Raw genomic sequence first — 27,761 nt, 5'->3', positions numbered from 1 at the left:
AAAATGTTTTAATATGAAATCATTTCACACTATGTTTTTAAAACAGTAACTTAAACACAATCAGGAAGCAGTGAGTGGTGGCAAGCTCATAGCATCACTAAGACATCTTTTTCTGCACTAATCTATTTCTCAGTAGAAAACAGAAAACTACAATAACCACAACTGAGCTATATTTAAAATATATAATTAATGAATTCCAGGTTGTGTCATAAAAAGCAGCATAACTTAACAACTAAAATTATTTTCAATTTTTCCCGCTTCTTTTAAAAATGAAACATAGAGATGGGATGGGTAGGAACATTATAAAAGAAGAGAAGTGAGACATTTAGAGCTGAGCCACAGGTAAAAATTTCTGTCAAATGGGAATAGATCTACTTGATATATGGATATACCAATATGCTGTCAGTTTCATATTGCAGCAGAAATTATCCATAGATCAGGATGTTTTACTGAAACTCTTTAAGACAAATAAAGTTGTAATCAAAATTAAAATTTTCATGATTCCAGGTGCATACATATTATTTTATAGTACTTGCCAAGTTTTCAAACAACCCACTCTCAATTTTAGCACACTCATGCTCCATTCCTCACAAACTTGAACAAAATGCTACTAGGAACACTCAACAACCAGGTATGTCAGTTACAATTTTATTTTCCACAAGAGAAATAATCTTCTAATTTTTCATTCTTTTGTCATCACTGAAATTACTGGGCAAGAAAATAATTGAAAAATAAATATGAAGCAATATTAGACAACCAAAATGCATGAAAACAGGTAGTTATGAAAGATAGAACTGTTTAATGGGAAAAAGAAAGAAAGAGAATACTTTTATTGGTGTATGCAAGTGAGTTGAAATGAATAGGAAGCTAAAGTTACATTTGATCACATACATTTATTCTCAAGAATTGTTGTGGAATTGCACTTTAATGGACATTACTCATCAAGTCCACTGGATACATTATGTGCGTAGATTCAGTGCTGCTTTAGCTCTTTCATTCTGTTGAGTGCACTACCAGCTTTAAACCACTCAATCTGAGTCTCATTGAAGGTGTGGTTCAGTATTATTGTTTCTTGGCTCCCATTAGGATGTTTAATGATGCATTTCAGGGGCTGTTGGAGAAATTGGAGAAATATATATATATATATATATATATTTGGACTTCCTATCATAAGTAATGCATTTTGTTAAGTCATCATTAACTGTGATGGTTTTTAGACATCTGCTATCCTCTAAAACATTTACCACAAAAATGTGAGAACATTTAGTTTCTGAATTTAAAATGCCATGATTTATTCCCTCATTTGATCGTTTAGCAAATCTTACCAAATATTGAATCCAAAATATACAAGGACCCAGGTACTGTACTAGACTTGACAGAACACTGCATTTCCCTTATGTAGGCCTCTTAAATTCAATATTTTACTTTAACCCGTTAATGTTAAGACACACCAGCCAAGAAATGCTGCTCTTCCCCATTTTAACATCCCTGCAATGCTTCAAATCTCAACAGTGGTCTGGAATGCTCCTGCATCAAGGCTGAAGAACCTTAAGAGAAGTACCACCTCCAAGTGGGTGTAGCTTCTTCAGCACATGAAGCATTGGCAAGTATTCAGTTTCCACTCTCAAAACTGGATTTGGGGGGGGGGGGAAATTACATTGTTCCCCAAATACAATATGTATTCTTTACATTCATGTATAACAAACTATTTTGTAGAAAGAAAGAGGAAAAAATACAGCTACAAGAGTGAAAAAATGCTAGCCACCGTATATGAAAAGCAACCTATACATTTTGTCTATTTCTAAATATACTAGGGATATACAAAACACTTTGCTTTGTTTCAAACATGCAATTTCGCAAAATTTCAAAATGTTCCACTTTGAATATGAAACTGCTTCTGAGGTGTTTAAAGCCCAAAACAGTATTGACACCTTTTCCAACCTGAGGTACTTCCAAAATGCATGGAATAGCTTGTCTTGAACTCAAAACACCAGTTTTATACTTTCAACAATAAAATTTTATCTTCCAAATATTTTGTACACTCTTCTAATTTCCTGTAGATTTGAATTCAAGTTTATTCACAGTATGATTATAGTATTATTTATTCTTATTCTCTTCTATACTCTCCCCTCTTATTGGTATTATGATGATTATCATTATTCTGTTGCTTTGCATGTACACTGAGAGCTTCTGCACCAGAGACAAATTCCTTGTTTGTCTAATTACACTTGGCCAAATAAAGTATTCAGTTTAATTTGATACATTGGATTTTTAATATGTAAAGTTCAGCAAAAAGTATTAATGTATTTTGAAATATATTGTTGCATATATCTGAACCCTGAAATACAGTAGTTCATGATAAAGAAGGTGCAAGAAAATGCAATGGAGGAGTAGTAGGGCCGAGAGCTGGGACCATTTACCTTTCCGGGGGCAAAATCTTTTAGACCCACAATGCTTAGCTTGTCCACAGGGTGGATCTTGTCATAATCAGCTGGATCAGCAAATGTTAGTGGCAAGAGTCCTTGCTTCTTCAAATTGGTTTCTGTTAAAATATTTAAATTTCATGTATTAGAATGTGCATTCCAGTAGACTATTGCAAAGAGCAAAACCTCAATGCTATTTGTGCATTTTGTAATATGCCTTGCATCTCATCATCACAAGTACCTTCAAATATTTATAAAACTGATTGCTTATCACCATTTCTATATTCCTTCAGCCTTGCATATGCATCTAATTTTGTAAAGCTGATAGGAATACTTATCAATTGTAACAGTATTTACTCCTAAGCAATTTTTTTACCATATTTAAGTTGTTTTACATTTATACTACAATTAATAAGAATATGACCTCATTCTTACTTTGTCTTGAGATTTATTAGATTTTATTAATATTGCTTTTTCTCCATCTCACCAATTCCCTGAAGATATACAAGAAACTCAAACTAAATATGAGTTCTGTTATTCTGGTGAGAAAAATATATTAAACATCTAGTAGCCTTCTAGCAGCAGTAGTTTTGCAGGAAGTGGCGGTTTTACCATGAATCCTGGCAAAGCTTTTGACAATAATGGCCCTTCCTCCTAAATGTCGCGGCTCCAGAGCTGCATGTTCCCGACTTGAACCTTCTCCGTAATTTTCATCTCCAACAACAACCCATTCAACATTACTTTTCTGAAACAAACAAAATATTTATTCAATAGCATAAATACATAAATTATGCCAGGAAGCAAAGCAAAAGCTAAGTCTGTTACTCTATTGTTCTTTGAAAAAAATGGCAAGAACAACAATAAATGGTTGCATGTGAAAACTTACTTGAGAGCAATGAAAATTGGAAAAGCATACTGTACATCAGTTGCATAATGTTGGAGGGAGACTAGTAACTGGTAAATTTCCCCAAAACCATAAGTTGTCTTCCAAAAAAATCTTGTGTTCCCTCAGAGAAAGCATATCATACTGGTATATATTTCTTTTAAGGTACTGCCTGTTTTTCCTCTCACAAAGCCATCAAGATAGAATTACCCACAATGGTCTGTGAAGTTATAAAAAATGCCATCTGAATACCAGGATTGGGAAACCTCTGGCTGGTATTTCAGCAATACCATGGTCCTCTTGCAAAATTCTGACCAGATGTTCAGAGATATACAGCTTCCTCTATCTCTTCCATTTTTCAGACCAAGCTCTCAGGTTCTTAGGTTGCAAAGGCCTGGTACTAAGACACATCCTCGACTTCCAATCCTCTGGGGTGCAGGACCTTTCCAAATAACAGCATAGAGGGTTTTACCCTATCCCCTAACACATCTGGCCTGCTGTAGAATACCTTAACAGGCTCTTGTGTCACATTTTATTTTCAGTTTCCTAACATCCTAAGAATAAATAAGTATTGGCAATGATTTATTTAATGTAAACACCAAGGAAAGACATTTTCATTCCCTTTTTAATTTTTAATTTTTTAATTTTATTTTAATATAAACAATCCATTTCCCATTAAACAGTATTTCATCTAGGTACAAATATTTTGTGCCAACAATTGAAATTTAAAATCATATTCATTATTTAATCTATTCTTAACTTGATTTCCAATACCTTAAATATCTGATACTATAACAATCCTCATCCTGATTTATTTAACTCTATTAATTATATTAACTATTAATATTTTCTATATTTTACAAGGTAATTTTCATTCTCAAGTCTGAATGCATTTAAATGTTTCAGTTACTCTACTGAAGTGAGCACAAGTGTAACTAAGAAAAACATAAACATAATAACAAAGTGTTCACAGCTAAGAGAAGGGGCAGAAAAGTTCTCATAGTGAGTTAGACCCAATTTAATATTCTCTATTTTAAGTGACAGTTATTTTAGGTTTTCTGACATAGCCCTTTCCCAGTGTTTCCAAGAGCCATCTAAAAAACAGAGACATTCTAATGACTGTCAAAGTCTCAGATATACCCAGAACATTCACAGTTCTGGACTTCTGTTCTGAGCATATGGCCTCTGGCTCCCATAGCATCTGAATGGCTGTAATGAAAAACAGTCTCTTTCTGCTGCTACACATATACACCGTGCCTAAAATACAATTACATTTCATAGCCTTACCTTGTAGTAACGGGCTGTGTCAGGAACAGGTCCAAACTCCTGCGTTAATGCATTTCTAACTGAGTTGGCCTTGTCATTTTCAATATTTATAGCTCCAATCAATAGATTGTTTGAAATGTTGTCCAGGTGCCCACGGAATTTGAGCCAGGGGCCTGCTGCTGAAATGTGGTCAGTTGTACATTTTCCTTTTACCTGAATGCAAGATAATTACAGACATTCAGTCTGCATAAAAAGAACATTTTGACAGCATCAAGCAATTTTTAGGACCCCAACATTTATTTTACCCTATGGATCATTACCTTGTAGCATGAAGCAGCTATACCATTGGGAGTATACATTTTCAGAAGGGTCATCCATTCATCCATGACAGGCAGGTTATAGACAAGGGATCAAACTAAATATGATACACTGGAGAAGGAAATGCAACCCTCTCCAATATTCTGCCAAGAAAACCAAATGGATATTCACAACCAAGACAATGTAAATGTGATATGGAAGATGAGCCCACAAGATCAGATAGTATCCAACAAGCTACTGAGGAAGACAAGAGGGCAAGTACGAGTAGCAATTATGAAAGCCAAAAGAATGTGTAGTTTCTGATGTGCCAGAGACAAAAGAAAGTTCTTTGCTGTAAATATACTGTATATAAATAAAAAACCCACTGGTACACAGAACTTAGAACAGACAAACATGATGTCAGAGCAGAAACTCAAAATTCAACATTGATATTCAGGAACTCAGTAAACTGAAGCAGATGAGAACGGATTAATTCACATTAGAAGAACACCCAATCTTCTACAATGGATAAAGGAAAAAACCAGAAAAGAAATGTGCTCAGATACAATCCCCACAAAATGACAAAATACTATCAGTTTACATCCAAGGCAAGCCAGCCAGCATTATAGTGGATCAAATCTATATTCTGACCACATATGCAGAGGAAATAAAAGCCGGATGATTCTATGGTAACTTGCAATGCTTTTTTGATGCAACACCATAATGGACACTCATTACAGGTATATTGGAATACTAACGTTGGAAATGAAACAGCATTAGGAATAATGGGAAAATGTGATCTTTGTATACAAACTGAAGCAAGAAACTTACTAATAGATTTCTTTCAAGACAACTAGACATTTGCTTTCTTTCAATAACCTACAATACAACTTTACATATAGATATCACTGGATGAAAAACACCTACATCAAATTGACTATGTAAGGCACCAGGCTAGAACTCATGAGATTCTGAGTTCGAATCCCACTTTAGGCATGAAAGCCGGGTAGGTGATTTTGGGCCAGTCTGTCTCTCTTAGCCTAACCCATTTCACAGAGTAGTAGTTGTGTGGAAAACAGGAAGAGAAAGGAATATTAGGTATGTTTGCTGACTTGAATTTTTTATAAAAATAATAAATGTGGGATAAAAACAAATATATAATCTGCAAGTACTACTGTATTCAATCAGCAAAAAAGAAGATATGTTGCTGTGTCTTAGGCTATAAACTTCCATTTGCAAAATTACAACTTAAATTAATGAAAACAAACAGTCATACCAATGAGATAAGACCCAAGTAATACCGTATTTTTCAGAGTATGAGACGCACCTTTTTTCCTCTAAAAAGAGGTTGAAAATCTAGCATTTTTTGCCTCCTGAAGCCCCGCTCCTTCACCAAAATGGCCGTGCATAGCCTTATATAGCTCTAGCCTTGCAAGAGCCAAGGTGGCGCAGTGGTTAAATGCAGCACTGCAGACTACTGCTAGATCAGCAGGTCAGCGGTTCAAATCTCACCGGCTCAGGGTTGACTCAGCCTTCCATCCTTCCGAGGTGGGTAAAATGAGGACCCAGATTGTTGGGGGCAATATGCTGACTCTCTGTAAACCGCTTAGAGAGGCCTGAAAGGCCTATGAAGCGGTATATAAGTCTACTGCTATTATAGAGGCTTACAGCTCCTGGGGGCTGGGGAGGGCAGAAATGAGCAAAAAATGGACCGTTTTTTGCCCCCCCCCCATAGCCCCCAGCAGCACTTTATAAGCCTGCATAAGGCTATGCATGCAATTTTGACAAAAAAATAGATCGTTTTCATGAAAATGGGCTGTTTTTTGCTCATTTTTGCCCCCACCCCACTCCCAGGAGCACTCTGCAAGCCTCCCCAAGGCTATTCATGCCTTTTTTTTAAACAAAGTGGCCCGTTTTTGCGAAAAACGGGCCATTTTGAGGAGGTTTGCAGAGGCCAACCCCCCCCCCTTTTCAGAAAGCTGTTTAGTTGTGGTTGATGAGAATTACATTGATCAAATGCTGTCCCAGCAGAAAGAAAGTTTTAGGTGCTACAGGTTGTCAGCTATTTCCTTCTCCAGCACATGGATAAATGCACCTGGAAACACCTACCTACCCTCTCTCTCTCTCTCTCTCCCCCCACCTACTGTATTTCTCTCTCTCTCCCCTCTCTTATCTACCTATATACCTACTTACCTACTCTCTCTCTCCCCTACCTATCTACTGTATTTCTCTATATCTTTCTATTTCTCTCTCTCTATCCCTCTACCACCTACCTATCGACACACACTCTCTCTCTCCCTACCTACTGTATTTCTCTCTCTTTCTCTCCCTCTCTACCCCTCTATCTACCTACCTACTTTTTTTTTTAAAAGTGCCTCTTCAAAACCTGGGTGTGTCTTCTACTCTGGTGCATCTTATATTCTGAAAAATTCAGTATTTAATATGATTCTAGGGTGAAGATAAAACAGATTTAAATGGTTAGATTTGATAAGAATAAGAATGCCTGAAGAACACTAGACTGAAATTGTGGTATCAATAAAGATGAAGCAAACAAAAATATCCTGTAGTACAAGAAAGTGAAGTTGCTGCCTGCTAACATATTGCAAACAGGACATATTTTCAATGCTGAGGAAAGACAGAAAGCAAAAGGTGGTAGAAATAGAAGAAAAATTGTCCAATTGAATTCCAGAAAACAGCAAGAATTTCAATAAGCAATGCATTGAAACTGAGGATAAAAATCAAATGGAAAAGGCAAATGATTTTTAAAAATTGCAGAACCTTTTATACAATGGTTAGTGATTAGGAAACACAAAAGCTCAAATGAAAAACAAAGATGGCACAAATATATGGAAAACAAGAAAGTAAATAGTAAATATAAAAAAAATAGCCATAGTACTTAGACTTATAGGCTTCACAGCCCTCTCTAAGCAGTTTACATGGTCAGCATATTTTCCCCAACAACCTGGGTCCTCATTTTACTGACCTCAGAAGGATGGCTGGCTGAGTCAACCTTGAGCAGAATCAAACTTCTGGAGTGAACAATGAGTAAACCTGCAGTACTGCATTCTAACCACTGTGCCATTATGGCTCCCCAAATTGATGATACAAAGACTTATTCGATTAGTCAAAGCAGTGGAAATTGAAGATAAATGGCTCTAAAAATATCACTATGCATAGAACTTCAGTAGTTAATGAACATCCAGCTGAATGGCTTAAAATTTTGCAACATACTGTAATCAAAGTGCTACTTGCAATTTGCAAGTAAAGATGGAAAACGTAGTATCGCCCAAGGCACTGGAAAGGATAAATTTATATATCAATTCCAGAAAAGAGCAGTGCTAAGCCATGTTCTAACTATGAAACAACTATACTTATCTCAGATACCAGTAAGATAATGTTGAAGATTTTACAATTCAGATTGGAACAAGAAGCGCCAGATGTACAAGGTAGATTCGGAAGAGAAAGATCACATTGCAAACATTCTGTACATAATGGAAAAGGTAAGAAACTTTAAAAACATTTTTGCTTCATTGATTGTATGTAGTCCACAACAAATTGTGGATAGCCATGGATATCATCAAGTGTTGTGTTATGTACTATGACATGTGTGGATGTATTATGACATAGAAGCAACAATTTGAAAGAAATACAGAGCAACTATGATTCAAAATTGGGAAGGAGAGCAATGTAGTTGTATAATGTCACTACATAATTTGACCAATACACTTTAGTTATTTTTGTTCCTTGCATTAGAAATGTTTTATAAGAGCCTATGTGAAACAGAAAGTTTAGATATTATCAAATAATTGCACAAAACAAAACTCTTCACATTTATCTGTTTGCCTCCGATTCTTACCTTTATGAGGATCAGCATATCTTCCAGGTCCTTGCCATCCCACTTCTCAAAGGGCTCAAGCAGTTGCAAACGCTGGCTAGTGACGCTCACATCCACATGTTGGCTACTACCATCCTTTGGAGGATACTGATAGGTATCCTGGCCTGGATCAAATTCCTAATAGAAAATAAGGAAAAGTGACTGTAATGTGGAAAGGAATATTATTTAGAAAGGAAAGGCAAACATTAAATGTTGGATACACAATGTATCTTGTGTATATCAATAAGCCAAGTAAAGACTTTTATCACTTGAATCATTTTGCTCTAGCATCCTCAAGTACTGTTTCACTCAAATAATTTTCCTTTCTCCCTCCCTTTATTGAAAGCTTGAATTATTACTCTTCACCCATCTCACTTCAATGTCATATCATTGTTCATGGGGATTACAACCTGTAAGGTATCTATGGAGTATTTTGTGTTTTATACAGCTGTACTTAAGTAAGTGCTACATAGTTAGCCTACCTACGAAATAAACAAAATTCTATTGCCATACCTCTAGTCAATGGAATTCTGTAGGGTAGCCAGAAAATTTAAAAATAATAATAAACAATCAAAATACATTAAAAAGAATCAAGCTGAGGCTCTTAAAAATAGTTCCTTACCAATACACCATACACACATACGTATGTGTACACCACCCATATATACACAGCTCCATTAAAGTCCTCATCTCAGTGCCAGGGAGAAAAACCAGGTTTATAGCTTTTCCAAAAGCCAACAGGGTCATAGCCATCCAAATCACTGGAAGGAGGCTGTTCATTAGGGAATCACCATGACAAAGAAGACATGCTTCCCAGGGAATTTCTGAAGATTAAGAAAAAATAAGTACCAATTTTGGCAATTCATCAGCATCAGGTGGCTCAAGCTTAAACTTCTTTCCATCTGCTCCTGTCAGTAAGTCAACCTCCGGATTAAACTTCAAAGTGCCACCAAGTGCCAGGGCTGTTACTATCTGGAAAAGGCAATCCATTATGAGTAAAAAAAAAAAGGTTGCTTCATTTCTCTTTTTATTTGCAAGTAATAAGCATTTTTGTAACCATCATCCACTATTCCAACTAAAACCCTGACATTGTATGGAGAGAAATACCTGATTGGGGAAAGCTACTTGTAGCATGAAGTTCAAGTATTGGATGAGCAAAAATTGGAATATAGGTCCAGAGTTGAATAAATAATCTTAATTAAGTAAAGGCCTCTGAGAAAAAGAGGCAATTGAAATACATTCTTTCTCTAATACAGGTAGTCCCCAGTAGTTCATTCAGTGCTGGTTCGGTGCTGAACAAATGATGGTTATGACCAGTCATCAGAATTTCAGATTTCCAAGGGGCTCACAGTCATATGATCTTGATCTGTGTGCCTAAGAATTGGCTTCCCCAGCAGGAAAAATTGAAAGTCTCTAGTGTAAGTCTCCCTTCTGCTTGTGCATCTTCATCAGCCCTTCTGCACTAGCACCAGCCATTTACATACCCTCATCCTTCCTGGCACAGCTTCCCTGACATGCATGGCATCTCATCCATCCTCCCCAACCCAATGATGTGACATGAATGCAATGTCACACCAGACATTTGCACATCATCCCTGACTCATGCAGCACTTTTCACAGATCTTTCCCATCCCACTGGACAATTCTCACACATTGTCAGTCCTCCCAAGCAAGCCAGACAGGAAATATAACCAGATGAGCTACTTCTGCTTTACTGAAAGGCTATATTCTCAGAATCTTTGCAAGACTCAAAGTACTGTACCACTATTTCTTTTATAGCCTGAGAACTTAATGGGGGGAACCCCTTCTGAGCCTTTATATCCTGCCATCTTGCAGCTGCAGGCTACGTACTTTTATATGACCTTTTCCTAAACAGCTTATCTTCCATCTCTTCCATTGCCACATATTATTACATGCACCGACTTGTACCCTTCCCAACTTGCACATTTCTCGTGCACACCCTTGATCCCTTTCCAGCTCCGTGTTTTTCAGCATCCCTTCACATCTTTCCTGCCATGAATAGCATCATGCACTCTTCCCAACCTTAGCAGCCCCCCATCTCCATACACCCTGCTGACCCACACAGCACCTCATGTGCACCCCCTCATGCAGCCTTCCTTTCTACACAGTGGCTCTTATGCACTCCCTCACACCTTTGAGTACCCTTCCCCAACCCGTGCGTGTTGCATGAAGATTCTGTCTCTCCCAGCATTTCTTATGAATCTTCCCCAACCCTCCCTTGCATCTTCCCCTTGCTATGCTTCTGTGGGCATGGGACTTGTAACTTCCTGTCGACTTCCCCACTGATTTTGGTTGTGGGAAGCAAGAAATTGTCTTGCCTAACGTCCATGGAATTCAGTTAACTACAGCAACTGAGACTCAGGGATTGCCATCACAAAATGATGCAGTTGTGCTTAGCAACAGAAATTCTGGTCCCAACTGCTGTCGTAAGTCAATGACTAGCTGTACACACAATGGGTTTGTATGGTTTTATCTTATTGTGATGTGTGAAACTATGCTAAGCAATTTGTGTTTACTCTTATAGACCTGTCATATACTATACCTCCGGAGAAGTTACAAATGCATGTGTCTCAGGGTTGGCATCATTACGACCAGTAAAATTTCTGTTATAGGATGTAACAATTGTATTCTTTTCACCTTTTTTAGTATCTTTTCTGCAAAGGAAGAAAGTTTGCCCAATGATTAAAAGGTTTATCCTGCCATAAGGGTATGAGCAAGTCATTGTTAATGTCCTAAAATGTATGTTACTTCAATCTAATGCTCCTAAAAATTCATAGAAAAAATCCTATTGTATATAAAAGCTGAGTAATTGGAACAAAAAATAATCTACTCAAATAAAACATTGTCTATAGAATGATGTAAATTAACAAAACCCACACAAAACCCATAGGAAGTCCTCATACTCAAAATCAAAGGGATGTTACAATCTCATCAACTCACATCTTTTCACAATAGCTTATATTAGAAAATACATAATTTTGTTATCAATCTAAACTTTTGCTGATAATTATGGTATCATGAAACTGAGATGAAAATATTCATCAAGTGGAAAGTGCAACATATATGTATAGGTTATATCTATCAAAAGTGCTCACAGAATCAAATTATTAGTAGCAGCCATAATTTAAAAAGAAATGAGTTAATTGTAAACTACTTTGAGGAGGAGGCTATTCAGGATGTACACACAAATACCAGGTAATTTGAAATACAGGTAATTCTCAACTTACAACCATTCATTTAGTGACTGAAGTTACAACAGCACTGAAAAAGTGCCTTCTGATCAGTTTTCACACTTAAGATCACTGCAGCATCCCCATAGTCATGTGATCAAAATTTGGGCAACCAGCATACATTTATGACAGCTGTATTGTCCCGGGATTATGTGATCACCATTTGTAACCTTCCCAACCAACTTCTGACAAGCAAAGCCAATATCAAGAGTAATAGCACTGCTCCATAGTTCAAAGTAAAAATCATTCCTCAACTACTGTAACTTACGTTTGGTTGCTTAGCAATTGTTGAAAGTTGCTACAAACCCCCTGCACCGAAGTTACTTATGACCCAGTTCCAAAGCTCCTTTGGCCACCCCCACCCCCTATGGTAATGCATCTTGGATAACCAGCAAGCATTTACAGCCATCTGCAGCACTCTGGGATCACATGACTGCAATCATGACATTTGTGCCAAAAAAAACCCAAGAGCATTTACTTGTGTTTTGGGGGGGAAATGCCTCTTTAATGAATGGGCTTGTTTAATGACCACAAATCCACTTAAGGAACACAGTGATTTGCTTAACAACCAGCATAAAAAAGTCTTGAAATTGGGCTAGTCATGTGTGTGATTCACTTTAGGACTTACGATTGTAATGGCTCCATAGACTCCATTATAGTTGGAAATCAAGGCCTACCTACATAACTTCATATATGGATTTGTATCACATCCAAAATTGGATTTCTCTATTCTGAAAGTACTTTCGTTTTACAAGACATTCCAAATTAGAATATGTTTTAACAACATAGGACTGAATTTAATATAGGCTGTAACCTTATTTGATTATTTACACTAGGATGTTTGCCTCAGAGTTTAATAGCAACTTTTAAAGTTATTCTTAATTAACTAATGACATACTGAAAATTTATAGTTTAGCAACCACAATTGTCCTCATTTAGCAACTGTCATTGGTTCTGACAAAACAATCACTAAACAAGGATCTTTGGTTGCTGCTGCTTCATTTAGATAAAGTTCTATGGGGCAGTAACACCAGTATTACTCTCACTCCAGTGTGTGTTGCAACCAGGCAAAGGCATTTGGTTGTAAGTGTGTACATTGATTGGAAAATTATTTTTTACTACTGTTTATTATTATTTATTATAGTTATAATTGTAAATAATCACTTAACAAGTCAGTTGTGAAACAAAGAATACTTGACATTTTTATAAGTTTCTTGTTTATTCAATTTTATTTATTCCTTTTTTAGTTCTGTTTATGTATTTTCTTTAGTTTGTCTAATAAAAAATAAAATACTTCTTTGGGGAAAATCAACGTAGTTTCTCCATATATGTAACATCTTACCTGTCCCACTGGCCTATGCAGGGCCCACATGCATTAGCAAGAACCACTCCACCAACATCACGCAAGATTTTTGACTGAAGGAGACAGAAAACAGAATTAGACAGCAGCCGAGGTTCTGGTCTTCAACCTGATTTTTTTAAAAGCATACTCCAACTCCAAAGAGGAAAAAGAATACTTACATATCCATCTCTTTCAATTGTGGCCCGTATCTGCTCTGAACCGGGTGTAATAGTGAACTGAGACTTGCACTTAATACCGTGATTTAGTGCTTGTTTTGCCACTGCTGCAGAGCGCCCCATATCCTCATAGCTTGAATTAGTGCAGCTGCCAATCAGACCTATGCAGACAGAACAGAGAAGAAATATCACTATCAGATTCTTTTAAACTTTACCCTACTGAAAATACTTTTTCTTCCACTGAATCCATAGTTTTTGCATGGCTCTAGCATTTTAGAGTGAGATTAGGGGAAAACCGCCAGCATTCTGTCATATCAATTGGAATTAAATGGCACAAACTACTACTTAAGAATAAAATGGAGACTTATAGTGAATACTTTCATTTTCCAAACAGTTTAGTTAAATAACTTTATTAAATCATTTTGAATATATAATCACAACAGGACCATTAACTATAATAAACAATGCAAAACAGGTAAAAGTATTATATATTACAATAAGTCAATATTATTTTTTCCAGATATTGGCATGGCAAAATACATTATGTAAAAAATGTTTAAATGGAAAAGAAATGTTAATGGATTGTTAAGGCGGTGAGGAAAGCTACCTTAAAAAGAAAAGAGTCAGCCACATAAAATCCTACTCACCAACTCGAATATCCAATGGCCATCCCTTTTTTTCTGCCACAGAGCCAATCTCTTCTATTGTGTGCGCCAGATCTGGAGTAAAAGGCCCATTGATAAGGGGTTTCAACTTTAGGAAAGAAAAATGTAAGCAAATATTTGAGAATATTCTAAAGACCACTATAAGAATACAATTGGTTTTTGTAATACATCAATGCATGAATTGAATCAGGATATGGCATAGTTTAAAAATATTCTTACACAGGCTTCTCAGCAACAAAGATAAGGAAAAAATGAACAGACATAGCAGAGTCCAGCTCCCCTTCTAAACTTCTGTTATTTCTCTAGCTTTCTTCAGAAGCTACAAGAATGATTTACCTCGCTGAGATTAATTTCAATTAGCTGATCATAAGAACAGCCAGGATCAGGTTTCAAATGCTCTTGGAATTCATCTGCCACATTAGCAATTTCTGAAAATAGAAAAAGAAGAGGATAGATTAGAAAGAGAAAAACTTATTATGATCCTTTGTGAAGAAAGAACAATTAATTTTTCTAAAATTACTGAACAGGACTCTGCCGCATCCAAAGTATGTTTGTACCAAAACATGCAAGCTAATACCAAGTACACTAATATAGGTTAGTTCTTGACTTACAACTGCAACTGTGACCAGAATTTCAATCATAAGTTGTGACAGTCAAAATTTGAGGCACCAACATAATTAGATACAATTATTTTGACCATTTTTGTGGCACTCATTCAGCAAATCACAGGATCAGAAGTCCAAATCAATTCTGACTGGGAGGTATTTTTTTTTTTGGCAAACACCCAAAATGCAGACATGGGACTGGTGGGGAGGCAACATTTTATGAGGGCCAGAAGTGCTTTATGGGCCATAAACAGAGGTGGGTTTCTGCCGGTTCACCCCGGATCAGGCGAACTAATAGTGGCTGTGTCGGGAGGCTCTGCCCAGCCGCCCAGACACTTCTGAAGCATTGCACGAGTGCACGTGCGAACTGGTAGTAAAATAAATTGAAGCCCACCACTGGCCATAAAGCACTCTTTCCAAGGTTATTCTAACTTCAGATGGTTGTTAAATGCCTAGTTAAAAGTTGAGGACAACCTGTAGGGGTAATCCAAATCTTGACCAAATTAAATAAATTGATATAAAGGATAATCACATAATAAATGCAAACCTGAAAATTAAATTATCTTCGCACTTTCCAATCTCTTCAAATATTTTTCAGACTTTCTGCATTTATACAAAAAATACAAGTACTTCTTGTTTAACAACTGCCTTGTATAAATGCCCAATTGCAGTTACAATGGTAATGAAACAGTAACTTTGCGACAATCCTCACATTTATGACATTTGCATGTCTGTAAAGCAAAGAAAAGCTGAATTAAGCTCATAAGCATAGTCCCTATTTCATTTAGCAACCATTTTGCTTAACAACTGAGTTGCAGGTTCCAGCAATACTTGCTAAATGAGGACTACATGTGTGTAGGCATTATTATACCACTATCCGAACTGTTGAATATTCATTTTTCATCACCATCATCTCTATGAAGCAATTGTTAAACTTTTATCTTTGTTTTAACTTTAACTTTATCTCTGTTTCGTAGGAGGGAGAATAGTGAAAACAAATAACAGCCTTCGGTAAAATCTGACCACTCATCAAAGATCTTACCAGCACGCCCAGTCTTGGATAAATATGTCTTCATACGGTGATTGTAAGGGAAGATTGAAGTAGTTGCACCAATCTCTGCTCCCATATTACAGATAGTTGCCATTCCTGGGGTTGAAAGACATTCAGACAAGTGAAATTGGAACCCAGGGTAAATACCATTCATAAATTACTCACAAAACCTGTTTTATAAAAAGATAGGCGGTAAATAGCATTTTATGTATTTTAGTTAAAAGCAGTAACTCTTAAGGCCAAAATAGTTGAATTCCATCTCTGATTCTTTACAGTAATTTCTCTTCCTAGTCATGACTGGTCCCTCAGGACTAAATTTATATTTAAGTATTATAAAACATTTATTTTCCTGGACAGAATACCTCCAATTGCTAACAAATGAAACCAAAATACCATTGATATTCTCCAAATGTATTAAGATTCTCTCAAGTCAATAGTTCAATGACAGTTCTGAACTCTTCTTGGTCATTCAAGTTTGATGCAACTCAGCTTTATAAGTATTTTCTAACAGGTATAATAAAGGGCCAGCATACAGCAGCATTTCTCATAACACTGCTGTTCCAAATGGCTTAATAGCTGTCAAGTATTCATAATTACAAAACATATGTATTTTATCCAGTGAAATATCACACTGTAACACCCGTAATAGTCCATCATCAATGATCAAACATTCATTTTCATTAATCTGAAATAGTTGTTCCTTACCTGTACAAGAGATGGAATCGACACCTGGCCCATGATATTCTATGATAGCTCCTGTACCACCTTTCACAGTAAGTATACCAGCCACTTTAAGGATCACATCTTTTGGAGAAGTCCAGCCTGATAGCTTACCAGTTAATTTTACTCCAATCACCTGAAAACCACCAATGAAAAGAGATTACATCACTTGCATGTAAGTAAAAATTCAGTTCCTCAAATCTTTTATGCAATATTTTAGAGTAATTGGAAATACAGAAATAAGATACTCTTGAGATTTAAAAAAATCAATTACTATTAAGGGCCTCATATGTTTAGCACAGTGGTCAGTAAGAATAGGAAAACTTCAGAATTGCCCCATCATAGCAGCATATTTAGCAATGTAGCATCTCCACTTTTAAAAAATACTTTTCATTTGCTGAATGAAGAAACATTTTTATTCTTCTTTAATTTACCTTTGGACATTTAAGCTCCCAGGGGATTCCTGCCATGACATCAACTGCATCAGCACCACCAACTCCAATACAGATTCCACCCAATCCACCGCCATTGGGAGTATGGGAATCGGTGCCAATAAGCATAACACCAGGATAGGCGTAGTTCTCCAGAATAATCTGAGACAAACAGTACAATGTTTTTAAGCAAAGATGAACAAACCAACACTTTAAAATGTTTTAAACTTCTAGTACAAAAGTGGGACCAAAATTGCAGAGTTTGTTATAATATTTTTTAAAAATTAAAACCAAGTTAATCATAGAATAAACTTAACAAGTAATAAGATTGCACCATCCCTTTCCAACTTGGGCTTCCGAGAGATATGGGGACTTCCAAATTCCCCAGCTAGCCTGATGAAACTTTGGGAATTAAAGGTCATACATCTGGACGACATCCAGTCATTGGAAAGACTCTACTTTTCCTAATTCCTTGCAATCTTAAATTGTTTATAGCAATAGCAGTTAGACTTATATACCGCTTCATAGGGCTTTCAGCCCTCTCTAAGCGGTTTACAGAGTCAGCATATTGCCCCCAACAACAATCCGGGTCCTCATTTTACCCACCTCGGAAGGATGGAAGGCTGAGTCAACCTTGAGCCGGTGAGATTTGAACAGCCGAACTGCAGAACTGCAGTCAGCTGAAGTAGTCTGCAGTGCTGCATTTAACCACTGCGCCACCTCGGCTCTCTTTAGTTATAGTAATCCTCAAAAAAATAGTAGGGGTAAAAAATAACTAATTTAGAAGTAAAATCCAGGGAAACTTTATTTACCTGACATTTGCACATCACAAACCTGTTCCTACAGAGTAACGCCAAGTAATCAAGAGATACCACTAGAGACACTAGTAACCCACAGTGAATGAACAGTAACTTCATCTTGCTAACATTCAGCCCCAGCCTGTTCTACCCCATTCAGTGTCTCACAACATTCAGAGACACTGGATCAGCACATAGATAGCATTACTTAAATATACACCCAAGGTGGTGATGTACAGTTGAGCACCATCAGCATATTGATGATACCAAACTCCAAATCATTTGATGACTTCTCCCAGTGACTTTATACAGAAGTCAGGGAAAAGGGAATTAATATTTGTAAAGGAGAGGCTGCCTGGCAGAACTCTCATCCCCACAATCAAATAACTTATCTATTGTGGAAGGAGCAAAACTACTGCAACATGGCTCCTCAGAGCAACAACCTTTCTCGTAGTCCAGAAGGGTACCATGTTGAGGATACTGAAGGCTGCTGAAAGGTCCAATAGGACCAAGAGGTGCTTATCCACCTCCAATCCAGGTCACAACAGAGATAATATATCAGAGAGACTAATACTATCTCAGGCCCATGTCTTGGCCGCACTGGAAAGATCCAGATAATCTGATTCTAGAGTGTGCTACAGCTGAACTCCAAATATATTGTTTTTTCCAAAAGGAAGATTAGAGACAGAGCAATACTTAATCAATGTAGATGTAACTACCATGATCTCCTTAATGGATGATCTCCTTAATGGATACTAAATGATCTCCTTAATGGATACTAAATCACTTCCCAGAAACAATGTGTCACTGTTCTCCTAAAGAGCCAGAAGGGGTAGGAATCAAGCCCACAAATGGCCTAACCCTATCCAACAAAAATTTAATATAACAAGCCCTGACTTATAAAAATATCATTTTAATTTGTGGATAAGAAAAATCTACAGTCCTTCAAAATATTGGCTTTCAATCATTCATCTCATTAGAAAAAAAATACATAATGAACTTAGACAAATTCCCTGATTAGGGAATTTGATTTGAAAGATTAAAAAACAGCACTATATTTTAAGAGATTGGTGCCATTCATAGAATTATAATGAAATTCTACGTAATTAATTAGTTATCGTATTTTTCAAAGTATAAGGTGCACTTTTTTTCCTCAAAAAAGAGGCTGAAAATCTGGGTGCATCTTATATACTGAATACAGCATTTTTTGCCTCCTGAAACCCCGCCCCTTCACCAAAATGGCCATGCATAGCTGGTAGGAGGCTTTCAGAGAGCTCCTGGGGGCTGGGGAGAGCAGAAATGAGCAAAACATGAGCCATTTTTTGCTCAATTTTGTACCCCCCCCAGCCCCCAGGAGCACTCTATAAGCTTCCTAAAGACTATCCAAGCCTTTTTGACAAAAAACTGGCCCTTTTTTGCTCGTTTTTGCCCCACCCCCAGGAGCACTCTGGCTATCCATGCCCTTTTTTTGGGGGGGGGGGAAACGGGTCCGTTTTTGGGAGGTTTGCAGACTACAAAAACTTTTTTTAAAAAATTTGCCTCTTTAAAACCTTGGTGTGTTTTATACTCTGGTACGTCTTATACTCCGAAAAATACAGTACTTTCCTGACTTTTTGATTTCTTTAAACAGCAGCTAGGGAATTTTCTGAAGTTGGGGCTGAAGTTACTGTCAATCAATATTCAGAATAATGAGTATCCAATTTAATACAAATTAACTTCCTTTGTCTCTAACCTTGCCTAGTTTTCCCTTAACAAAGAAAATGTTTACCTGGTGAATAATTCCTGATCCTGGTTTCCAGAAACCCACTCCATATTTGGCACCTGCTGTGGCTAGGAAGTTGTATACTTCTTGATTGATATCCTATTTATGTGTACAAAATTAAACTATGTTCGTTAAATATATTCATTTGAGCAGCACTGGCTTAACTATTTAAGAAAATCCAAGTTACAGTTTCAATTGCATGCACTTTTATTATTATTTTAAGAGTTTCTCTTCAGAACTATTTACATAAGACAACAAAGTGATACCAAAATGCTGCACTGGCAAGCATTGTAGATTCATCAGGGGTTTTCAAATTCTCAGAATGCCTGATCAAAGACAAAGCTCTACTGATTTTGTGGTTTTGTTGACAACAAAAGTGGTTTGCCGCTGCTTTCTTTCAGGATGTCTTTTTCAACTTTCCAGCCTAATCCATAATGCGGATTCCCTATCTAGGTACTAGCCATTAATAAGCCATCATAGATTATTAGAATAAAGTTTTCTCCTCCTGTAATGAACTGATGTTTACTCATCAAAATATCTTCTTATTAAATACAATAGAAAGGAGGATGTGCGTTCTTAGGGAAGAAGCAAAATAAAGCAGTAATCTGTATGTTAAATCTTGGACATCTATTGAGACAGAATTTAGCAATGAAAGGATTTTCCTCTACAAGGGACTTGCTGAAGCTTTTAAAATGATATTTACAACAACTCAAGGGACTTAACCAGAACAGATTACGTTCACATGGTATGATTAGATGCAATGTCATTGCTCATTCATCCTAAGTTATTATGTGCCAAATATTATGTGCTACCTTAAAGTGCAGCTGAAATTTTTATTCTATTGCCTTGGAACAGACAAAAAGAGGAAAGAGTTTCAAAACTTTCAAAGAAGTTCAACTGACTAGCATTAGAATTCAGAAAGCAAAGTCCATAGAGGTATATAATTAAAAAATGTAAATTAACTATCAAAAGCATGCCAAATAGACAATTCTTGAACAGCAATTGACTAGAGAACACAGTTAGGATTTTATAGGATCAATTTGTTCTCTCTTTGGCCTTCTGCAAGATAATTCTCGAACACAAAGTCTGAGACAGGACAGGCTACAAGTTTATCTTTCAGGCCAGTTCTCAAGAACAATTCATGTAAAGTAATTATTATCTTATAGTGCAGGAGTCAAAAGTAAGATGGGCTACATTTCACGGTAAATTTAAACCAATTATTTCACCATAGGCTAAATTATTTTAACCTTTGCTCTTCGAAGATCTTTTTCGCCGCCTAGCTGAGCTTCAATAAGGTGATCACAGTGGATAGTTGAGGGCACTGCCACCTTAGGCAACCCACTACTGATGAACTGCAGCATGGCCATCTGGGCGGTGGCATCCTGCATAGCTACACGATCTGGTCGCAGACGTAGATATGTCTTGCCTCTCCCAATATCTTGATTGACAGGATCATCTAAATGGCCATATACAATCTTCTCTGACAATGTAAGGGGATGGTCCAGCCTGTTGGAAAGAAAAGGCAAGGAGCATATATTTCAACAAACATGTTATTCATATCGCATATTTTAAACGTAAGAATTTTAATGAGAGTCTTAAAAATTCTTCCTGTAACTGTGCAGCAATAACTGGTTAAATGATCACCACTGGAGACAAAGGCCTCATACTGTACAATCTAATGGCATTTCTGTGCCCATTTCTTTATTTCAGCTGTTATTAATGTTACCATTGCTTAAATTCATACTTTAAATTGGAAACTCAACATCTGTCTATGGTTTATACTAGTGAGAAAGCAATAGATAAAGAAATAGCAATGTTTTGGAAAACCTGTACCCAAAATCAGACTAACTGGTTTCATTGATTCTTCTCTTGAGATATTATGCAGTATGCATTTTTGCCCAAATCTCATGAGAGAGTGCCATAGACTGGCCAATTCTATTTCACAAGGTTTCAGCTATTATTTAAACTTGTAATATTTATTTAGGTACCGTGTTTCCTAGAAAATAAGATCCAACCAGAAAACAAGCCCTGGCATGATTTCTCAGGATGCTCGTAATATAAGCCCTACCAAGATAAGCCCCAGTTAATATTGTCAGCCAGATGGATGCATTTAGTACATATATTTTCCTGAAAATACTACCACCAAATTGTAGAATTCTGCTTCTTCTGAATCTTCCATTGTTCAACTTCACTAAATGACCTGGGCTTTAACCACCATTTTCATATCCTGCCTAACTATAAACATTTGTATCTTATTTACTTTGGGTTGCATTTTTCTAAGCAAACATTCCAAAACAAAATACTGTTTCAGACTTTTCCTGCACCTATTTACGTTCCATTTTATAATACTCTCTTGGGCTACAAGAAGAATAATAGTATATTATTTTCTAACAACTGTCCATCATAAAACTGTATGGTGACATTATCATAATGACAGTTATTTTAGATTGTCTCTCTAACATCCAACAATAGTACTTGCCCTTTTCACAACAAACACTGAATGATCTACTATTTTCACTGAGCTATTCACAACTCCAGAATCCTTTTCCTGATCGCTTATCACTTCCTAGGCCTGTTCGATAGATAGGTAATCAATGCACTTTACAACTGATTACTCTAAATTGCATTAACCATTTTCTTCTAACTTTCCCTCAAATTTAATTTTATTTACTAAGCATTCTGAAAATACTCTAACATCTTAGCAAGGAACTTCATTCCAATGCTACAAGATTTATCCTATATGCATGATAACCTTTAACAGCACGTTTCATCTAATTACCTAATAGGGTGATAAGGAAACTAACCAACTTCCCTGAATCCTCTATGAAAAAAACTGGCATATTTTGGTCCTTTCGAATTAAAGTCAAGCAGATATATTACACAATGAAGCCTTCAGAAAACTACATACTTCTGTGTAATAACAGCTATAGTGTCTTCATTCTTACCTTTTCCGAACAATGTTGATATTTTTTTCAAGCTGTTCATACTGTATATATTCATTAGGCTCAAACTGGCTCATGGCCACTTTGGACCGTTGACATAAGAAGGTAGATACATGGTACCTTCGAACTCCTTTACTTAACAGTTGCTGAACAGAACAGATAAGAAAGCAGTTAGCTAATATCATTGACAATTACATTTATACCTTCTGTGTATAAATATATAAATAAACTTCATCAGGACTTTTAAGTTTTTAGGAATTAAAAAGGTCTCTGCAGGAGACAGAAAGCTAGAAGTACCATTTTTGAACAATGTATTTATTTAGCGTATTTTTCAGACTATAAGATATACCGGTGTATAAGATGTACCAAGATTTCGAAGAGGTAAGTAAGAAAAAAAAGTTTTTGTCCTCCCTGGCCCCCAGGAGCACTCTGCAGACTTCAGGAGAGCTGGGGGAAGGCAAAAACGCCTCAGTTTTTGAAAAAAAAAATGGCCTGTTTTTCACATTTTTTGCAAAAGCAGGGGCATTTCTGCCTTCCCCCAGCCCTGCTGAAGCCTGCAGAGTGCTCCTAGGGGGCGGGGAGGACAAAAACACCCCTGTTTTTGTGAAAAATGGCCTGTTTTTCACAAAATTGGGATGCGAGGGCCAGGCTTTGGGAGGCCAAAAATGGCTGTATTTGGTATATAAGATTCACCAACATTTTCACACTCTTATGGGGGGAAAGGTGCGTCTTATACTCTGAAAAATACAATACGTTACTTTTTTATACTTGTAGCACTTTGCCAAGGTGGTTCATTTTTCCATTCAATATCCAACAAAATAATGTCATAATGTCATGTTATGATCTCATCTCATTTGAAATAAAATTCTAACCCAATCATTTAAAGATTGGGCCTGTGTTAAAATATGAGAGTTATAACTAAGAGAATGGTCTCCCGAATCAGACTTGACATGTTATTTGATGTCACTCTTGATCTATTTCCCACCAGAAACATTGGAAAATTGGATCTAATCCATGTACTGGACTAGGTTTCCACTACTGCTCTGAAGCAATGAACCATGATTACAATTAAATGAGAGAACTTGAGAGAAATTAGAGCTAGTTTGATTGAGTCGTGAAGGGACAAGGCTAAAACCAGGAGACCATGAGTTTTAATTCCGCCTCAGGTATGACTGAACCAGTGTTTCACTCCCAATCCATGAAAGTTAGTATTTTAGATTAACAAAACGAATTTCCATTTTATACCATGTTTTCCCGAAAATATGACATGTCCTGATTATAAGACCATGCCACATATTTCTGGTGGGCGAAAATATAAGTCCTCCCCCACAATTAAGCACAGCAGTGCAACACAGCAGCCATGAAGCGACCACGCTCACGAGCAGCCACCCAGCAAACCCCCTTTCCAGCTGGACACAGCGTCATTCACTGACCTAGAGGTATCACCAAGCCGCGTGAGTGGTTGTTTGCCGCTGCCAGGCTCCCGTGGTTTGGCGCCTTCAAAATGCCAGTGAATGGCGCTCTTCATGGCTGGAGAGGGGGGTTGCGTGAGCAGCTGTTCTGCCTCCCAGCTTCACGATGCCATGGCCCAGCTCTCCCTGCAGAACCAGAGCACCTCTGCTGCTGCCGCCCGCTGCCATCCCAGCATGGCTTTTTAGGCGGCTTCCAAACCGAGTCTTCCAGCAGTGGCTGCTCTGGGCATACGCTCTATGGTTGTGGGTCAGCTGCCAGCAGAGCGTACTCCCAGAGCATACTAACATGCCCAGAGTGGCCACTGCCAGAAGACTCTGTTTGAACACCGCCGAAAAAAGCCAGGCTGAGATGGTGGTGGGCAAGTGGCAGTGGAGGTGCTCTGGTTCTGCAGGGAGAGCTGGGCCAGGGCATCGTGAGGCTGGGAGGTGCGGGAGCAGAACAGCCGCTTGCGCAACCCCCCCTCTTCAGCTGTGCAGAGCACCATTCAATGGCATTTTGAAGGCGTCAAGCCGTGGGAGCCGGGCGGTGGCAAACAGGCATTCACGCAGCTTGGCGATACCTCTAGGTCAGTGAATGGTGCTGTGTCCGGCTGGAAAGGGGTTTGCCGGGTGGCTGCTCGTGAGTGTGGTCCCTTCATGGCTGCTGTGTTCCGCTGCTGTGACAGCGCAACACAGCCGTTTGCCCCTGAGACTGTGCCCGGCTCTTTGGGAGCCCGTTCGCAAGAGAGCAGCTGCCTGGCAACCCCAAAACAATAAGCCCTCCCCTGGTAATAAAGCACAAGCCATATTTTGTGGGTCAAAAGAAAATAAGACCCTGTCTTATTTTGGGGGGAACACTGTATTTATTAAGCATATTTATCTGACCACCTGTGTACCAGAATCACTAAAGAAAGTGAAAACCAAATTCAGAGTAAAGAAAAAACAGTAATAATTCTGGTTATATGCAGAGATGGATATCTGAAACCAACTAAAATGACCCTGTACTTATTTTAATACAAATTGCAAAGATTACTTTCTTATAGAAATAGTTTATATTTCTATTTATAGAAATAGTTTATATTTCTATTTATAGAAATAGTTTATATTTCTATTTATAGAAATAGTTTCTATTTACTATAACGAATATGGCATACTTAGAAAGCAATATTAATATTTAAATCACCAGGTTTCTATTTTTAATGATGCACAATATACTGTTTAATAGTAATAATTTAGATGATGATATCTGCCTATCTCAGGTCCTTGGGAAGCTCGATCGGTACAGTAGATAAAAATGCAAAATCCAGTCTAAACATCTGGCTAATTGTGTGATGAACCATACAATAACAATTTGTTAAATGAATATGCTGCACATAATTTTAGATGGCTCAAAATTGTTAGAATATTTAAAATGAGGAGGGAAAACCTTTAATACACAAAAACAGCCCAACACAGAAGAATAATGGAAATATAGAGTGCCAGTTTGGTGTAGTGGTGAAGTCAACAGGCTACAAAGCGGGAAACTGACTTCAGGTCCCACTTTAGCCATGAAAGGCAGTTGGATGACTTTGGGCCAATCACTCTCTCTCAGCCTAACCCATCTCACAGGATTGTTGTGGAGAAAATAGGAGGCAGGTATGTTGGGTATGTTCACAATCTTGAGGTATTTGTAAAAAATTTAAGGGCATGATATAAATAACTAATAAATAAAGACACCCACAAGGGAGGAGGAAGAAAGGAAGCATTATCATATCATTTTTATAAGTGATAGTAACACTAATTAATATAGGATAGAAGCTCTTTTCAGGGTTTTTTGGTAACTGTATACAACTTGATAAATCTCTTTTTATGCTTAGGAGATAAAAACAAAAAGTCAAGGAGAAGAATTTAATTCAAGTCTAATATAAAAAGCCATTAATATTTTAATCATCTGTTTATCCAATAGTAGCAAGTTCTGCCAAATTCAGAGATAATTCAGAAGAATTTATTCCCATAAAAGAGGTACTTATTCCAATATAAAAGTACAGGATGATATATTTACATAATAAATACTCTGAAGCCATGGTTTTCCAAGTTGACTAAACAACATGCCTTAGTGTGAGATTATGAAAAAATTGAAAGAATTTCATTTGTTTGTTTGTTTGTTTATTGGATTTATATGCCGCTCTTCTCCCAAAGGACTCAGGGTGGCGTACAACATAAAAAAACATGTTACCAAAGTTAAAAAGGAAATTAAATAAAGTATCCAAAAACAAACCCAATTAATATTAGCAATAAAAATTTAAAAATTAGATTAAAATTAACAATTAAATTAATAATTTATTTTGTACAAATGTGTTCCAAATTCTATATATACTCTATATATTATATAGTTGGTTTGGTCCAGTGGTTAAGGTATAAGGATAGAAAATAGGAAACCATGAGTTCTATTCCAGCCTTAGGCATGAAAGCCAACTGGGTGACACTGGGCCTGTCACTCTTTCTCAGCCCAACCCATCTCACAGGGCTGTTGTTGTGGAGGGGGAAAAAGAGGAAAAAGCATTAGGTATGTTCACTGCCTTGAGTTAAAAATAAAAGCAATATAAAAATAAGCACATAAAAGAGCTGAATGGTAAGTATCAAGTTTGCATAAGCAAAATGGGATCCAAATTGCTGCTTGAGAACTGTTTGAGAAATACCTGCTAAAGATTTCTCGTATTGCATCTCCTTAGTAGAAAAATTATGCTTGTAGAGTTCCTAAGTATGTTTGAAAAGGCTGTGACTTTATGCATATCAAGACATACTAATGACCCCCTGCTCTAAAATGCCTTAAAATTGGGGATTTTCTTGCACAAAAGACAAAACACAGCAATATGCCACACTAACACCTGCACTTTTATTGCAAGTACTGCAATTCATTAGAAGGTTCAGAACAGAATCATTTGAATAGGGTAGGAATTGAATCTAGCTGGCCTAATTATTTCAGGACTATAATACATGACATCATAGCAATATTCAGCATAATGACGTTAGGAATACTTAGCACTCTCACAATGACCTATGTTGCCTCGAAATGCAGGGCAGAATGTCAGTCACCTTGCCCTCACCTTGGCTGCAAGGGCAGAGAACTACCAGGCAGACAAGCAGTACAAAAAAGAGAGCAAAAGCTATTAATGCACATGCCGAGGAGAGAAGTCGATTTGCCGCTTTGCTAGGGAGCAAATATTACTCCAAGCGCTCCAGAGAGCTGCAAGCAGGAGGAACATGCTGACCTACAGAGGAAGGAGAATGCTAAGAACCCACGAACAGAACAGCCGGACCCCCTTCGGCTGCCATCGTCGCCATCAGCTAGATGGGAGGCGCTCGCTTTTTACCTCGGATATATTAACCACCCGGCCTATCGCCACTTTGCTCACCTGTAACCGACTGACTAGGACATAATACGGCGCCATTTTGTTCACTGACAAAGATGAAGTCGCCTGGCAATACCGTCACGCACCGACGTTTTATAAAAACGCGCTGATAGGCGGGGCTTTTTAAAAGGCCATCATCACGTTTTCCTTCCCAAGAACTCAAGAGACACAGTCTCCTTGGCCCTGGAAGTTATAATACATGTAGTTCCGGTGGGTTGAAAGATCAACAGGAAACAATTTTTAAAAATTCCGCAGTTGTCAATTATTATATAAAGAGACCTGAAAAATTTAGAGAAACTCATCTCCCTGGTTGGACAGGGCTACTACCGCTTTACATTGAACATTTGGTTTTTGTTTGTTTCAAACGCCGCCTATATAAAATAAAAACATTCAAGCGTTATTTTAAATTCAGTCTATTAGGCTCCGATTGCGG

General features: G+C 37.3%; 1 protein-coding gene across 1 annotated transcript; it reads right to left on the bottom strand.

Annotated features, from left to right (window-relative positions):
* Window positions 1-625: 625 nt before the first annotated feature.
* On the bottom strand, window positions 626-27,483 carry ACO2 (aconitase 2). Its single transcript, XM_014052071.2, has 18 exons — window positions 27,332-27,483; window positions 22,489-22,631; window positions 20,791-21,049; window positions 19,550-19,642; window positions 16,988-17,146; window positions 16,539-16,689; window positions 15,825-15,929; window positions 14,514-14,605; window positions 14,160-14,265; window positions 13,516-13,673; window positions 13,337-13,410; window positions 11,307-11,418; window positions 9,593-9,715; window positions 8,726-8,881; window positions 4,594-4,785; window positions 3,036-3,168; window positions 2,421-2,542; window positions 626-1,111 (listed from the first exon to the last, which is right to left on the bottom strand). The coding sequence occupies exons 1-18, from the start codon at window positions 27,365-27,367 to the stop codon at window positions 974-976; spliced, it is 2,352 nt and encodes a 783-aa protein (XP_013907546.2). The 5' UTR covers window positions 27,368-27,483; the 3' UTR covers window positions 626-973.
* Between the last annotated feature and the right edge of the window lie 278 nt (window positions 27,484-27,761).

The sequence above is a fragment of the Thamnophis sirtalis genome, unplaced genomic scaffold, assembly GCF_051295495.1.
Source record: "Thamnophis sirtalis isolate CommonGarterSnake01/CBP01778 unplaced genomic scaffold, rThaSir2_p1.2 scaffold_9, whole genome shotgun sequence".
Taxonomy (NCBI): domain Eukaryota; kingdom Metazoa; phylum Chordata; class Lepidosauria; order Squamata; family Natricidae; genus Thamnophis; species Thamnophis sirtalis.
Note: the sequence above shows the minus strand (reverse complement) of the source record. Positions and strands in the feature narration are given on the sequence as shown.

Excerpts from the sequence above, each read along its gene's own strand:
- ACO2 (XM_014052071.2), bottom strand. The coding sequence starts at position 27,367 with ATGGCGCCGTATTATGTCCTAGTCAGTCGGTTACAG. Across the intron at positions 11,419-13,336 it reads TGCATAGGCCAGTGGGACAG|AAAAGATACTAAAAAAGGTG; the intron begins GTAAGATGTTAC and ends CTTCCTTTGCAG. Across the intron at positions 9,716-11,306 it reads CATTTGTAACTTCTCCGGAG|ATAGTAACAGCCCTGGCACT; the intron begins GTATAGTATATG and ends TGCCTTTTCCAG.